This window comes from Pseudophryne corroboree, chromosome 1 (genome assembly GCF_028390025.1).
Source record: "Pseudophryne corroboree isolate aPseCor3 chromosome 1, aPseCor3.hap2, whole genome shotgun sequence".
Lineage (NCBI taxonomy): Eukaryota > Metazoa > Chordata > Amphibia > Anura > Myobatrachidae > Pseudophryne > Pseudophryne corroboree.
Genome location: NC_086444.1, coordinates 421,905,801 through 421,921,993, shown reverse-complemented (window position 1 = coordinate 421,921,993; position 16,193 = coordinate 421,905,801). Strand labels below are relative to the sequence as shown.

Sequence of the window (16,193 nt, the reverse complement as noted above, 5' to 3'; positions counted from 1 at the left end):
CAAAATACACAACTAGTTTAGTGTCCTACAAGCTATTACATCTTTTTTATTAAGTGGAACATTTGCCTCCTTACAAACATTCAATCACTAAAGTCAGTGCCTTTACACATGCTATTGGACCAGTTTTCCAGTGCTCTTAGGACTAGGATCATGCAGGTTTACTTTTGAACATGTCCTTCGGTCAGTTAATGTTCTTCTGATCCAGTCCTTCAGGTGAAACATCTCTCAAACGGAACTCCTCCAGTAGGGACTCATCTGGTTTCAGATGACTCTGGCTCTCTTGCCTTTGTGCCATAGAGTTTGCGCAGACTTGAGTCTAGCAACATGTCCACAGATCTAGTGATAGAATTGCAGACACATTTTTAGTAAACTGAATTAAGCTGCAAATGCATTTCTTAAAGAATTAATCTTCAAGGAAGCTACTGTATAGTATTTTACTTCACTACCCACAGCCTAACAAACTCCCCTCCCAATATACTGTTACAACTAGGTACAGATGCATGAACACAGGGGAGAGAAGCCTGTTCCTATGGCACTACACACACCTTGGTCTACAATCTGACTGCATACATATTTTACTTATTACCAGGTATTTATATAGTGCACACTTTCTGCAGCACTTTACAGTGAATATTTTAGCCATTTACATCACTCCCTGCCCATGGAGCTTAGTCTACATTCCCTACCACATGTGCACCCATACAGTACCAGTCAAAAGTTTGGACACTTTCTCCAAACTTTTAACTGGTACTGTACATGCTAGGGTTAATTCTTGTTGGGAGTAAATTAACCTACCAGTCTATAATTGGTTTGTGGGAGGAAGCTAGAGTACCTGGAGGAAACCTCACACAAATATGGTGAGAATATACAAACACAGTAAGGGCCATGGTGGGATTGAACCCCTGACATCAGTTCTGCAAGACAGTAATGTTAACCATCACACCATCCATACTACATTCTTAGCATGGTAAGCAAACTAAACATTCAACTTTTTATTTGCATGAATTAAATAAAATACTCCATAGTTGCTCTTACAATGTGTTAAGGCCATTCATTACATACAGTGGGGCAGTTTCTATTGAATAAAAGTAGTAATTGGTTATTAGAATCCATGGTGTTTTTCATATGTTTCATAGAAGCCCTTAACAGTGGCATGTACCAAAGCAAAAGTATGTTATCCTCTAAATTTACCAGTTATGGTAAATGTAACAACCTCCTGGATGCAATGAAAGTTAGATTGCTTCTTGGCATTACTTTCATCAAATATTTACAGTTATGAAGATCATTCACCTCCAGATTAACTTCCAAGAATTGGGTCAAACATCTAAGTCCAGCTCCAAAAGAGCTACAGCTGACATGACAGACTAAAGCTGGGTACACACTGGGATGATGTCAGAACGAATGCCTGTCAACCCAGATTGCCCATAAGCACTGCAGCAATGTTAATGACGGTTGGAATGATCCTGTTCCGTCCTTCGTTAGCATAAATGAGGATGCTAGGTTTGATGTGCAGCACTCCTGAAGCAAACTTTGTCTCCAGGAACTAACCTTTGTCCTGATACCTGTGCTTTGAGTGGAGATGGAGTAGATATGGGTCTTCATTTGGGATGGCAAATCCATGCAAGAGATGAGAGGAAATGCAGGGGCTTGGCCATTCTGCCAGGAAATGGACCATCTGGCTACACCAGAGGTAGGCAATGCTTTCTCTTTCCCAATCATTCTAGGTTACATGACAATTGTCATGATGATTTGCACTAGAAAGGATAGTGACTTCCCTATTCTTTGAAGCTAGACATGTTGAAGGAGTAGGTCAGTACTGGGGACAATGTTAGGTTTGAGGTCTACTAGGCTGAGGTTGGTAATGTGAATGTTTGGTTTTATAAATAAACATCAATGAGGAGTACAGTGCTCCTGCCACTCCCATCTTGCCGTACTAACCAGATGCAATGGCAGCCTGTACAATTATTCCCCACCCTTCTTACATATAAATACCATTTAACAGTATATCCCCACTGCTGTTGCCAGTGATTTGCTTGCACCATTCTGTCCCAAGCTACAAGTCAAGCATATTTATAGTACCGAGGTCCATTTAAATACTTATAATTTAAGTATTCATTTAATGGAAAATAAAAGCACTCACCTGTCTATTGGTGTTATAATTACAGGAATAGCTGAGAGTCCTATTGCAGTAGTAGCCCACTTCCGTACTGGGAGAGGCCAGCGAGTAACACGTCCCATCATGTAAAGTGAAGCAGCGCATAGTCTGTTGATGGTAAACCCAGGAATGGCAACAGAGGCAAGAGCCTGCCAGACAAAAGTATCTACTACTGCTACTGTGATATCTGTTCTTCGATCTGGACCATCTTGGTTAGCCTAACGGTAGAAAAAAAAATAGCTGTGAATGGTGCTCAACTCATTGTTACAGGTTTTGTGCTAAAAGACTCATCTTTGACATATCCCCAAAAGAAAAATCCTTACGTACACAACTGTCCAAACAAAAAAAAAAGTTTAAGTGAGTTACATTAAGAGTGTGGTTTTTTTTTTTTTTTTTGGACACCCTATATTCAGTTAAAAGCTTTGGGATTATGGTATGGGACAGTTATGTCATTGTGTAAGGGTTCCATAAAAAAAAAGACCATTTTTAGCAGTAGAGCCATAACTGCCCATCAACAGTGGAATATTACTGTACTCCCAAAATGTCAACAACACCTAACATTTCTTCTAGTGTTCATGAGGGATATGGTCGACCACACTTAGGTCAACAGTCATTAGGTTGACATGTGGTTTTACCTTTTTTTTTTTTTTTTTTTTTTTACTTTTCCATACTTTACAATTGACGTGGACTACGATTGGGCATAGTAACCTGTGTAGCGGAATGTGGCACCTTGCCTGAAGCATCGCGAGCGAAGTGACAGTGCACTAATTGGGGTTCCCGTCACTTTATGAAGAAAACACCCACCTTCAGAGGTTTTATTTTACAAAAGTAGCTCACACCCCAATTACGGTTGGAGACCACTGCACTAGAAGATTTTGAGCTCAAAGTAGCTCACTTTTGTCATTTTGAGCTCAAAACCACCTAGTGTGTATGGCTGGGCGGTGAGCGCTGATGCGCGCTTCCGCATCATCGTTGGCTGCCGCCGTCCGTCGGGATGTTTTACCGGCCTAGTGAAACCACTTTCCACGGTCTCCTACTGTGGAAAGTGGTTCACTCCTGTGAACATTGCTGGACACAGGGAAAATCGCTCAGTGTGTATGCACTGAGCTATTTTCCTGCCAGCGATGTTCACATCATTGCTGTGTATACACACTGGGCAAAAATGTTCAGTGTGTATGCACCTTTAGGTTGAGGGATTTGGACCCAAAGCATGTTTTTTTTCTCTGATGTCCTAGTGGATGCTGGGGACTCCGTAAGGACCATGGGGAATAGCGGCTCCCCAGGAGACTGGGCACAGCTAAGAAAGATTTAGGACTACCTGGTGTGCACTGGCTCCTCCCACTATGACCCTCCTCCAGACTTCAGTTAGAATCCTGTGCCCAGCTGAGCTGGATGCACACTAGGGGCTCTCCTGAGCTCCTAGAGAGAAAGTATATTTTAGGTTTTTTATTTTACAGTGAGATCTGCTGGCAACAGACTCACTGCAGCGAGGGACTAAGGGGAGAAGAAGCGAACCTACCTAACTGGTGGTAGCTTGGGCTTCTTAGGCTACTGGACACCATTAGCTCCAGAGGGATCGACCGCATGGAACCGGCCATTGGTGTTCGGTCCCGGAGCCGCGCCGCCGGCCCCCTTACAGAGCCAGAAGCAAGAAGAATCTGGAAAATCGGCGGCAGAAGACATCAGTCTTCACCAAGGTAGCGCACAGCACTGCAGCTGTGCACCATTGCTCCTCATACACACTTCACACTCCGGTCACTGAGGGTGAAGGCGCTGGGGAAGGGCGCCCTGAGCAGCAATAAAAACACCTTGGCTGGCAAATATATCACAATATATAGCCCCAGAGGCTATATATGTGATAAATACCCCTGCCAGAATCCATAAAAAAGCGGGAGAAAAGTCTGCGAAAAAGGGGTGGAGCTATCTCCCTCAGCACACTGGCGCCATTTTCTCTTCACAGTGCAGCTGGAAGACAGCTCCCCAGGCTCTCCCCTGTAGTTTTCAGGGTTAAAAAGAGAGGGGGGGCACTAAATTTAGGCGCAATATTGTTTATACAAGCAGCTATTGGGGGAAAAATCACTCAGTTATAGTGTTAATCCCTGCATTATATAGCGCTCTGGTGTGTGCTGGCATACTCTCTGTCTCCCCAAAGGACTTTGTGGGGTCCTGTCCTCAGTCAGAGCATTCCCTGTGTGTGTGCTGTGTGTCGGTACGGCTGTGTCGACATGTGGGATGAGGAAGGTTACGTGGAGGTGGAGCAGAGGCCGATAAATGGGATGTCGTCCCCTGTGAGGCCGACACCAGAGTGGATGGATAGGTGGAAGGTATTAACCGACAATGTCAACTCCTGACAAGGCTGGATGACGTAAAACAGCTGTGGGACAGCCGGCTTCTCAGCCCGCGCCTGCCCAGGCGTCTCAAAGGCCATCAGGGGCTCAAAAAAGCGCCCGTTACCTCAGATGGCAGACACAGATGTCGACACGGAGTCTGACTCCAGTGTCGACGAGGTTGAGACATATACACAATCCACTAGGAACATCCGTTACATGATCTCTGCAATGAAAAATGTGTTACGCATTTCTGACATGAACCCAAGTACCACAGAAAAGGGGTTTTATTTTTGGGGAGAAAAAGCAGCCAGTTCCCCCATCAGATGAATGAATGAAGTGTGTAAAGTAGCGTGGGTTTCCCCAATAAGAAACTGGTAATTTCTAAAAAGTTACTGATGGCGTACCCTTTCCCGCCAGAGGATAGGTCACGTTGGGAGATATCCCTTAGGGTGGATAAGGCGCTCACACGTTTGTCAAAAAAGGTGGCACTGCCGTCTTAGGATACGGCCACCTTGAAGGAGCCTGCTGATAAAAAACAGGAGGCTATCCTGAAGTCTGTATATACACACTCAGGTTATATACTGAGACCTGCAATTGCCTCAGCATAAATAGTGCTGCTGCAGCGTGGTCTGATACCCTGTCAGCTAATATTAATACTCTAAGACAGGGATAATAGTTTGCTAACATAGAGCATATTAAAGACGTCGTCTTATATATAAAGGATGCACAGAGGGATATTTGCCGGCTGGCATCCAGAATAAATGCAATGTCCATTCTGCCAGGAGGGTATTAGAAACCCGGCAGTGGACAGGTGATGCTGCCTATAAAAGGCACATGGAGATTCTGCCTTATAAGGGTGAGGAATTGTTTGGGGATGGTCTCTGGGACCTCGTATCCACAGCAACAGCTGGGAAGGAAAAATTTTTTACCTCAAGTTTCCTCACAGCCTAAGAAAGCACCGTATTTTCAGGTACAGTCCTTTCGGCTTCAGAAAAGCAAGCGGGTCAAAGGCGCTTCCTTTCTGCACAGAGACAAGGGAAGAAGGAAAAAGTTGCACCAGCAGCCAGTTCCCAGGATCAAAAAATCTTCCCCCGCTTCCTCTGAGTCCACCGCTTGACGTTGGGGCTCCACAGGTGGAGACAGGTGCGGTAGGGGCGAGTCTCGGGAACTTCAGGGACCAGTGGGTTTGCCCACAGGGTGGATCCCTAGGTTCTGCAAATAGTATCACAGGGATACAGGCTGGAGTTCGAGGCGACTCCTCCTCGCCGTTACCTCACCTCAGCCTTGCCTGCTGCCCTCGGAGAAAGGGTAGTACTGGCGGCAATTCACATCGGGAAGTGCTACAACAGCACGGCTGGATTCTGAATATCCAAAGTCGCAGCTGGTTCCTACGACGCGTCTACTGTTCCTGAGTATGGTTCTGGACACAGAACAGGATAAAAAGGGTTTCTCCTGGAGGAGAAGTCCAAGGAGTTGTCGTCTCTAGACAGAGACCTCCTAATACGTATACAGGTGTCGGTGCATCAATGCACGCGAGCCCTGGGAAGGATGGTAGCTTCTTACGAAGAAATTCCATTCGCCAGGTCCCATACAAGGATTTTCCAGTGGGATCTGTTGGACATGTGGTCCGGGTCGCATCTTCAGATGCATCGGCGGATAACCCTGTCTCCAAGGGCCAGGGTGTTGCTGTGGTGGTGGCTGCAGAGTGCTCATCTTCTAGGGGGCCGCAGATTCGGCATACAGGACTGGGTCCTGGTGACCACGGATGCCAGCCTTCGAGGCTGGGGGGCAGTCACACAGGGAAGAAACTTCCAAGGCTATGGAAAAGTCAGGAGACTTCCCTACACATAAATATTCTGGAACTAAGGGCCATTTACAATGCCCTAAGTCAGGCTAGACCCCTGCTTCAACACCGGCCGGTGCTGATCCAGTCAGACAACATCACGGCGGTCGCTCATGTAAACGACAGGGCGGCACAAGAAGCAGGATGGCGATGGCAGAAGCCACAAGGATTCTCCGATGGGCGGAAAATCTTGTGTTAGCACTGTCAGCAGTGTTCATTCCCGGAGTGGACAACTGAGAAGCAGACTTTCTCAGAAGACACGACCTCCACCCGGGAGAGTGGGGACTTCATCCAGAAGTCTTCCAAATGATTGTACACCGTTGGGAAAGGCCACAGGTGGACATGATGGCATCCCGCCTCAACTAAAAGTTACAAAGATCTCAGAGGACCCATGGCCTCTGCCGCTCAGACAGGACCTGCTGCAGCAGGGGGCCTGTCTGTTCCAAGACGTACCGCGGCTGCGTTGGACGGCATGGCGGTTGAACGCCGGATCCTGAAGGAAAAGGGAATTCCGAAGGAAGTTATCCCTACGCTATTTAAAGCTAGGAAAGAAGTGAACGCTAACCATTATCACCGCATATGGCGGAAATATGTTGCGTACTGTGAGGCCAGGAAGGCCCCAAAGGAGAAATTTCAGCTAGGTCGATTTCTGCACTTCCTACAGTCAGAGGTGACTATGGGCCTACAATTGGGTTCCATTAAGGTCCAGATTTCGGCTCTATCGATTTTCTTCCAAAATGGAACTGGCTTCACTGCCTGAAGTTCAGACTTTTGTTAAGGGAGGGCTGCATAGTCAGCCCCCGTTTGTGCCTCCAGTGGCACCGTGGGATCTCAACGTGGTGTTGGATTTCCTGAAGTCGCATTGGGTTGAGCCACTTAAATCCGTGGAGCTATAATACCTCACGTGGAAAGTGGTCATTCTGTGGGTCTTGGCGTCGGCCAGGCGTGTATCAGAATTGACAAAAGCTCTTATCTGTATTTTATATGGGAAAGGCGAAATTGAGGACTCGTTCCCAGTTCCTTCCTAAGGTGGTATCAGTTTTTCATGTGAACCGACCTATTGTGGTGCCTGCGGCTACTTGGGACTTGGAGGATTCCAAGTTACTGGACGTAGTCAGGGCCCTGAAAAGTATATGTTTCCAGGACAGCTGGAGTCAGGAAGACTGACTCGCTAATTATCCTGTATGCACCCAACAAGCTGGGTGCTCCTGCTTCTAAGCAGACTATTGCTCGCTGGATCTGTAGCACGATTCAACTTGCACATTCTGCGGCTGGACTGCCGCACCCTAAATCTGTAAAAGCCCATTCCACGAGGAAAGTGGGCTCTTCTTGGGCGGCTGCCCGAGGGGTCTCGGCTTTACAACTTTGCAGAGCTGCTACTTGGTCAGGGGCAAACACGTTTACAAAATTCTACAAATTTGATACCCTGGCTGAGGAGGACCTTGAGTTCTCTCATTCGGTGCTGCAGAGTCATCCGCACTCTCCCGCCCGTTTGGGAGCTTTGGTATAATCCCCATGGTCCTTACGGAGTCCCCAGCATCCACTAGGACGTCAGAGAAAATAAGATTTTACTCACCGGTAAATCTATTTCTCGTAGTCCGTAGTGGATGCTGGGCGCCCGTCCCAAGTGCGGACTGTCTGCAATACTTGTATATAGTTATTGTTAACTACAAGGGTTATTGTTGAGCCATCTTTTGAGAGGCTCTGTTGTGTTTATACTGTTAACTGGGTATATTATCACGAGATATACGGTGTGATTGGTGTGGCTGGTATGAGTCTTACCCGGGATTCAAAATCCTTCCTTATTGTGTCAGCTCTTCCGGGCACAGTATCCTTACTGAAGTCTGGAGGAGGGTCATAGTGGGAGGAGCCAGTGCACACCAGGTAGTCCTAAATCTTTCTTAGCTGTGCCCAGTCTCCTGTGGAGCCGCTATTCCCCATGGTCCTTACGGAGTCCCCAGCATCCACTACGGACTACGAGAAATAGATTTACCGGTGAGTAAAATCTTATTTTTTTTTTTTTTTTTACTATCATCATTTTCTGCACAGACTTCATATTCCCTTGACTGGTGCACAGAATCGGACAACACTTAAGGGGGGTACGCACTAGGCGATTTCAGCCTTAAAAATTAATGATGACAAATGTCGTTATCGTTTATTTTTAGGCTGAAATCATCCAGTGTATGGGGGTATTATTGGTGGCCGATGAACAGTGCGCGCTCCTGCACACCGTTCAGCAATCACCAATATTGAGCTAACATGCAGCTCAACCTGTCAATGTCGGGCTGCGCTACACGTTCAGGAATGCCTGCGGTGACATTGAACGTTATCGTTGAACGATAACATTTAGTGTGTACACACTATCGTTGAACACTATACCGTTCAACTATATAGTCATCCATCGCCGGCAATCCCGAATCGCCTAGTGTGTACCTGCCTTTAAACCTGTACCACCCAATCATCTGTGCTCATAGACTTCTGGTAATCATTGACAAATGACTCTCAAAGGCAGCTTCAGAGTGCTGGCTGAGGCAAACTCCTGCTGTTTAAAGCTGTATCTCCAAGAAGTTATCCAGCTGCAAGCAGAGAGCCCCAATGAACAGGCGTATACTATTGACAGCCCGGCTGGCTACAGTGAGATATCCTCAGAAAAGAGGTTTCACTGCTGCCAATCTAATGAGTCAACCTGCACACTGGAGATTAGTGGTACAAGGTCTGTGGGTAAGCATATTAATGCACAGTGTTTGGCCTTGCTCAAAGCCTATTGGATATTTATTTAAATTTGCCACCCTCTATCCAGGAGTGACACTATGCAAAGTGACTATGTGGGGTATCAGTCTTATTAATCCCTTTATTTAACTCTTGAAAGAGTGTACCTCTGCTGATTAAGCATAGTCCTCTAAGAAATATCCTCCGTGTTGTCTAAAGCTCAGCTTATAATAAGAATTTACTCACCGGTAATTCTATTTCTCGTAGTCCGTAGTGGATGCTGGGAACTCCGTAAGGACCATGGGGAATAGACGGGCTCCGCAGGAGACTGGGCACTCTAAAAGAAAGATTAGGTACTATCTGGTGTGCACTGGCTCCTCCCTCTATGCCCCTCCTCCAGACCTCAGTTAAGGAAACTGTGCCCGGAAGAGCTGACACAACAAGGAAAGGATTTGGAATCCAGGGTAAGACTCATACCAGCCACACCAATCACACCGTACAACTTGTGATAACCATACCCAGTTAACAGTATGAATAACAACTGAGCCTCAGTAACAGATGGCTCATAACAATAACCCTTAAGTTAAGCAATAACTATATACATGTATTGCAGAGAGTCCGCACTTGGGACGGGCGCCCAGCATCCACTACGGACTACGAGAAATAGAATTACCGGTGAGTAAATTCTTATTTTCTCTGACGTCCTAGTGGATGCTGGGAACTCCGTAAGGACCATGGGGATTATACCAAAGCTCCCAAACGGCGGGAGAGTGCGGATGACTCTGCAGCACCGAATGAGCAAAGGCAAGGTCCTCCTCAGCCAGGGTATCAAACTTGTAGAACTTAGCAAATGTGTTTGAACCCGACCAAGTAGCAGCTCGGCAAAGCTGTAAAGCCGAGACCCCTCGGGCAGCCGCCCAAGAAGAGCCCACCTTCCTTGTGGAATGGGCTTTTACCGATTTAGGATGCGGCAACCCTGCCGCAGAATGAGCTTGCTGAATCGTGTTACAGATCCAGCGTGCAATAGTTTGCTTTGAAGCAGGAGCACCCAGCTTGCTGGGTGCATGCAGGATAAACAGCAAGTCAGTTTTCCTGACTCCAGCCGTCCTGGCTACATAGATTTTCAAAGCCCTGACTACATCCAGTAACTTGGAGTCCTCCAAGTCCCGAGTAGCCGCAGGCACCACAATAGGTTGGTTCAAATGAAACGCTGATACCACCTTAGGGAGAAATTGGGGACGAGTCCTCAATTCTGCCCTGTCCATATGGAAAATCAGATAAGGGCTTTTACATGACAAAGCCGCCAATTCTGACACACGCCTAGCCGAAGCTAAGGCCAATAGCATGACCACTTTCCACGTGAGATATTTTAGCTCCACGGTCTTAAGTGGCTCAAACCAGTGGGATTTCAGGAAATCCAACACAACGTTAAGATCCCAAGGTGCCACTGGAGGCACAAACGGGGGCTGAATATGCAGCACTCCCTTAACAAACGTCTGAACTTCAGGCAGTGAAGCCAGTTCTTTTTGAAAGAAAATAGATAGGGCCGAAATCTGGACCTTTATGGACCCCAATTTTAGGCCCATAGTCACTCCTGACTGTAGGAAGTGCAGAAATCGCCCCAGCTGGAATTCCTCTGTTGGGGCCTTCCTGGCCTCACACCAAGCAACATATTTCCGCCATATGCGGTGATAATGATTTGCTGTTACATCCTTCCTAGCTTTTATCAGCGTAGGAATCACTTAATCTGGAATGCCCTTTTCCGTTCGGATCCGGCGTTCAACCGCCATGCCGTCAAACGCAGCCGCTGTAAGTCTTGGAACAGACAGGGCCCCTGCTGTAACAGGTCCTGTCTGAGAGGCAGAGGCCATGGGTCCTCTGAGATCATTTCTTGTAGTTCTGGGTACCAAGTTCTTCTTGGCCAATCCGGAACGATGAGTATAGTTCTTACTCCTCTCTTTCTTACTATCCTCAGTACCTTGGGTATGAGAGGAAGAGGAGGGAACACATAAACCGACTGGTACACCCAAGGTGTCACTAGTGCGTCCACAGCTATCGCCTGAGGGTCCCGTGACCTGGCGCAATATTTTTTTAGCTTTTTGTTGAGGCGGGACGCCATCATGTCCACCTGTGGCCGTTCCCAACGGTTTACAATCTGCGTGAAGACTTCTGGTCCCACTCTCCCGGGTGGAGGTCGTGCCTGCTGAGGAAATCTGCTTCCCAGTTGTCCACTCCCGGAATGAACACTGCTGACAGTGCTAACACGTGATTCTCCGCCCATCGAAGAATCCTTGTGGCTTCTGCCATCGCCATCCTGCTTCTTGTGCCGCCCTGGCGGTTTACATGAGCGACTGCCGTGATGTTGTCTGACTGAATCAGCACTGGCCGGTTTTGAAGCAGGGGCTCTGCTTGACTCAGGGCGTTGTAAATGGCCCTTAGTTCCAGTATATTTATGTGTAGTGAAGTCTCCTGACTTGACCACTGTCCTTGGAAGTTCCTTCCCTGAGTGACTGCCCCCCATCCTCGGAGGCTTGCATCCGTGGTCACCAGGACCCAGTCCTGTATGCCGAATCTGCGGCCCTCGAGAAGATGAGCACTCTGCAGCCACCACAGCAGAGACACCCTGGCCCTTAGGGACAGGGTGATCAACCGATGCATCTGAAGATGCGATCCGGACCATTTGTCTAACAGATCCCACTGAAAGATCCTTGCATGGAACCTGACGAAGGGAATTGCTTCGTAAGAAGCCACCATCTTTCCCAGGACTCGCGTGCAGTGATGCACCGACATCTGTTTTGGTTTCAGGAGGTCCCTGACCAGAGATGACAATTCCTGTGCCTTCTCCACCGGGAGAAACACCTTCTTCTGTTCTGTGTCCAGAATCATGCCCAGGAAAAGCAGACGCGTTGCAGGAATCGGCTGCGACTTTGGGATATTCAGAATCCAGCCGTGCTGGTGCAACACTTCCCGAGAGAGTGCTACGCTGACTAACAACTGCTCTCTGGACCTCGCCTTTATAAGGAGATCGTCCAAGTACGGGATAATTATAACTCCCTTCTTCCGAAGGAGTATCATCATTTCGGCCATTACCTTGGTAAATACTCTCGGTGCCGTGGACAGACCAAACGGTGTCAAAGTCAGAAAAATATCATGCTACACTTTGCCATATATTCACCTCATGCGCGTGCCTGCTGCACGTGCACATTCTCTCCCGTGCGTGCGGATTACGCAGCCGCGTGATGGCGCCTCGGCCATGCGCTCGAGCGCGTGGTATGTGCATTTACGGTAGAGTTTGTGTGCGTCTAGCGGGCGACTCAATCGTTTAATAATAGAACCAAATAGCATGTTTTATAGATAATGTTCCCCTTAATAATGACTGTAAGTTTGTTTAATGTAAATGGTCGCTGGACAGAAGAATTCCTCTTTGTATGGTACGAAGGGTCAGACAGGGTTTGAACAGCTGTGTCTGGTACCTAACTAAAGAACATTTCAATAGCAACAATCCGGTGTTGGTTAGGTAAAGATTAATCGCTCCTGCGTATAGTTATGGCCATTAGTAGATTCTGGACATTTCATATATTTGCGATTCATTACCCATGCGGCGGGAATCTTCAGATTCCCTCCCACTTGAGCAGTTTGATATAGTCACAGCCCACCTGTTCAAACTAACCTATGACCTTTTGTTGTGATGCGAGGAGACATTTCTGTGTCCAATGAACAATGAGATTATAGGTCCCTTTGTAGTATACTGTACTCAGTGTATATAAGATCAGCCAGCCTGGGCAGCTCGCGCTCACTCCACAAACGGTTTTCATATTGACTAACTCGGAGCTGGTACCAGGCTGCGCAGCGATCATTCCCAGTGTGTGTAAGTAATTCTCTGTAATCATCTCGCTCTTTGTTTGTATTGGCCACATTCTCTCTCTCTCTCTCTGTTATAGTATAAGATTGTAACGTTATTGTATATTTCTGTCTAGATAATCTGTTAGAATTATATGTTAGTCTGTAGTGTATGACTTGTATCTGTTTCCCCTTTTCGATATAACTTAAAAGCTTGTTAGTAAAGGTGTTGGATCCTTAGCACGGTATCGTGTGTTCATTACATTGCAGTGGGTAATAGGAGCGTCTCGATCGCTCAAACAGCTTTAGTGTTAATCAGGTTAAGCAGCGTTATATCGCTACAGTGTTTCAGTACAAGGTTTACAGTATAAGAGTATCATTTCTGTGTGTTACATTCAAGGTTTACTGATTGTCATCTTGTGAGCGTCTGCGCCGCTCGTGATCTCCTCGTGGTCTCGAGCGTCCGCTACGCTGGTAGCGTAGCATTACGGTAGTCGCTCGCCTATAGCGTGCTCGACATCACGCATTAAGCTGTGAGCGAGCGTGCCGCATGTGCGTCTCGATCACGGCCGAGCGTATGCTACGCTAAGTGCGTACCCTTACGGTACCCCATACGCCAATTGCGTACTGTCTCTTACCCATCATTGTGAAGGTTATAAGGTAATCAAATCAGCATTATCAATTGGCGGCTCGTCCGTCCTCCACATATCCGCACAAGCGAAAACAAACGTTATCTGTCAGCAAGGGCGGGAAGGCAGTATCCCTTCGTATCGGGATACAGTAGTGCTGGCTAGATAAGCGTCTGTTTCGCTATGTTGAAGGAGTGCTGGTGGAATCCGGAACCGGAGGTAAGAACAATACGCTAGTGTCTTTTAAAACTGTTTATTTCTGTTTTGCGTACACACGCACGCACACACCTGTATTTCTTTTCACTTGTGTATTTTCACATATCACTTTCCTGGTTACCATTTCACAATTGATAACGTGCTGAGAAAGATTTGTTGCTATTGGTAGTTAAAGAGTAAAAATAATACGTAAAGGAGTATTTTGTAATACACGCGCACGGCTTGCCTAAGATATAAGGAAGTTTGGTGTGGTGTTCAGTAGATGATTACAGTTAAAGATCATCTACATTGATATAAACGTGTTAAATTGTATTTCTGTGGATATACCTGGCTGGCGTACACGTGTCTCTAACAAAAGACGGGACTAGGGTACGCGACGCAAGGGCCGACGCACGGAGCGTATAGTACGCAACGGAGCGTCTGGGTACGCCCACATAATACAAATCACACGATAGTATTGTTTTAATTAGGCGATAAGGAGGCAACGCGAAAATAGCGCAAATCGATCTCAGTGTCCAAAATTTTAAGCTAACAGATCCTTCTCTAGTTGTAACTCCTCGGGATTAGCCTGCGATACTGAATGAAAGGGATTTCTGCGCAGAAACGAAAGTAAAGAGTATATGAGGTGAAAGAGTGTATGTGTGTATATATATATATATATATATATATATATATATATATATATATATATATATATAGATAGATAGAGATATATATATATATATAGATATATATATATATATATATATATATATATATATATATAAGTTTCTAATTTTTGGGGTTTGAACCAAGGAAATCATCGAGTTCTCGTGAAGGTACATACGTGTAAGTGACTGCATGGTGGTTTGGGAGGCATCCCTTGTTAAACATTTAAAAAAAGAGCATTAGAGTATAGCAGACCAGGAGGTCTACTGTAGCGCAGACCAGGAGGTCCAAACAGACCAGGAGGTCCAGGTACAGCAGACTAAGAAGTCCGCTATAGATAAAGAGTAAAGGAGCACAACACCAGGAAGGGTTGGTGCGGTACCCATCTAGGCCATTAAGCTCAGGCTGAAGGAATTCGCAGCCACAATTTTCGATTCCACTGGTCGCTCTGCACATAAGATTAGTTGCTTATGTGCAGAACGATTGTACCGCACGTAATTGTGTGCATTAGTTAGTAACTTGACCCAGTACCATTTGCGTACGCTAGAGGGGTCATAAACGCTATTTGTACATTCTAACGTGATTTGTGTAATTTTTTTATTTTAAGGGAAGTTCGCTAATCACTTGGGAACTATCCAACAACCAATAGTTACTGGAAAGGGTTAAGTGCTCTTCGGATCGCACCCACATGTTCCAGTAAATAGAGGTTCAGGTCGCAGGGGCCCTAGGTTGAGTACGCCAGCGCTAGAGCAGTGTGTGGGCGTATTGGTCGACGTGGGCGAGTGAGTGGAGTACTCGGTAAACTGCCACCGCCGGCCTACCCCGGACATCTTGGTTTTTGTAAGGGTTCGCTGAAGACCCTGATTTGAAGTTCAGAGGTAGTGAAAGCAACACCTACAAAGATGGGGGCCAGTTGTTCAGGTAGGGGGCGATCAACCTCGGTTCGGGTTGATTCAGTAAACCGACCAATCGGGTCGGCAAGGTATGTAATGTGTGAGAAATACGGTTCACACACAGAGGTTTTGTGCAATGAATGGGAAAGAATGACTGTGCACGATGGGGAAAAGTTCCCACGGGTAGGCAGTTTTAGTCCCGAGGTGTTACAGAATCTAAGGAGAAGGATATGTCTCATTAAATCTGCAAAGAGACGGATCAAATATTATGATTGTTTACAATTATGGCAACAGGAAGGTGAAATACAAGGAGGATTAGCTCATACAGCTGACTCTCACTGTGGTAACAAAAATATGGCAGCGAGAGAGAAGGTGGTTACAGAGAAGGGCACACTGGTGTTTGATAAAAATGCACTTAGCAACTGTATTATAGATGATAAGAACAATTGTAATAAACGTAACAAGAATAATTGTAATACTGTTAAATGTACAACTATTAACCCATGCAAGTTGCACCCCATGTTAAACTTCCCTCAGGATTACCAGCAAGAAAGTGAACCTAGCACGATGTCGGCATCTTTTCCAGCAGCCATCACACAAGACATCCAGGTGGACGCGACCAATTCGGTAAAGGCAGTAATCAAACCCCCTAACGGAGGGTCAGGTGAGGTCGTGTCCACAGGTACGTACGGTGTTATATATCACGCACAAACAAATGTACCTCATAGTGTAGAACCAACACAAGATGATGTAATTAAATTTAGTCCTGTCAGGGTGATCACAGTCCCCAATGGGAAGACTGACGCTCAGGGAATCATTCCCGCCAGGGACAGTGCAATGCGCCGCCCCTGGTCCCGGATGGAATTGAGAGCAATTATGTCTGAATTCCCTGATCCTAGGAAAGATCTAGTTGTATGTCAGAGATTTATT

At 46.4% G+C, this 16,193-nt stretch overlaps 1 protein-coding gene across 1 annotated transcript in view; it reads right to left on the bottom strand.

Annotated features, from left to right (window-relative positions):
* Window positions 1-16: 16 nt before the first annotated feature.
* Window positions 17-16,193, bottom strand: part of MTFP1 (mitochondrial fission process 1) — a 131,288-nt gene continuing 115,111 nt past the window's right edge. Inside the window, exons 3-4 of the mRNA XM_063913388.1 lie at window positions 2,141-2,373; window positions 17-336 (exon numbers count right to left, since the gene is read on the bottom strand). Of these exons, the coding sequence (XP_063769458.1) occupies window positions 252-336; window positions 2,141-2,373 (318 nt within the window). The 3' untranslated portion in view covers window positions 17-251. The remainder of the gene's footprint in view (window positions 337-2,140; window positions 2,374-16,193) is intronic.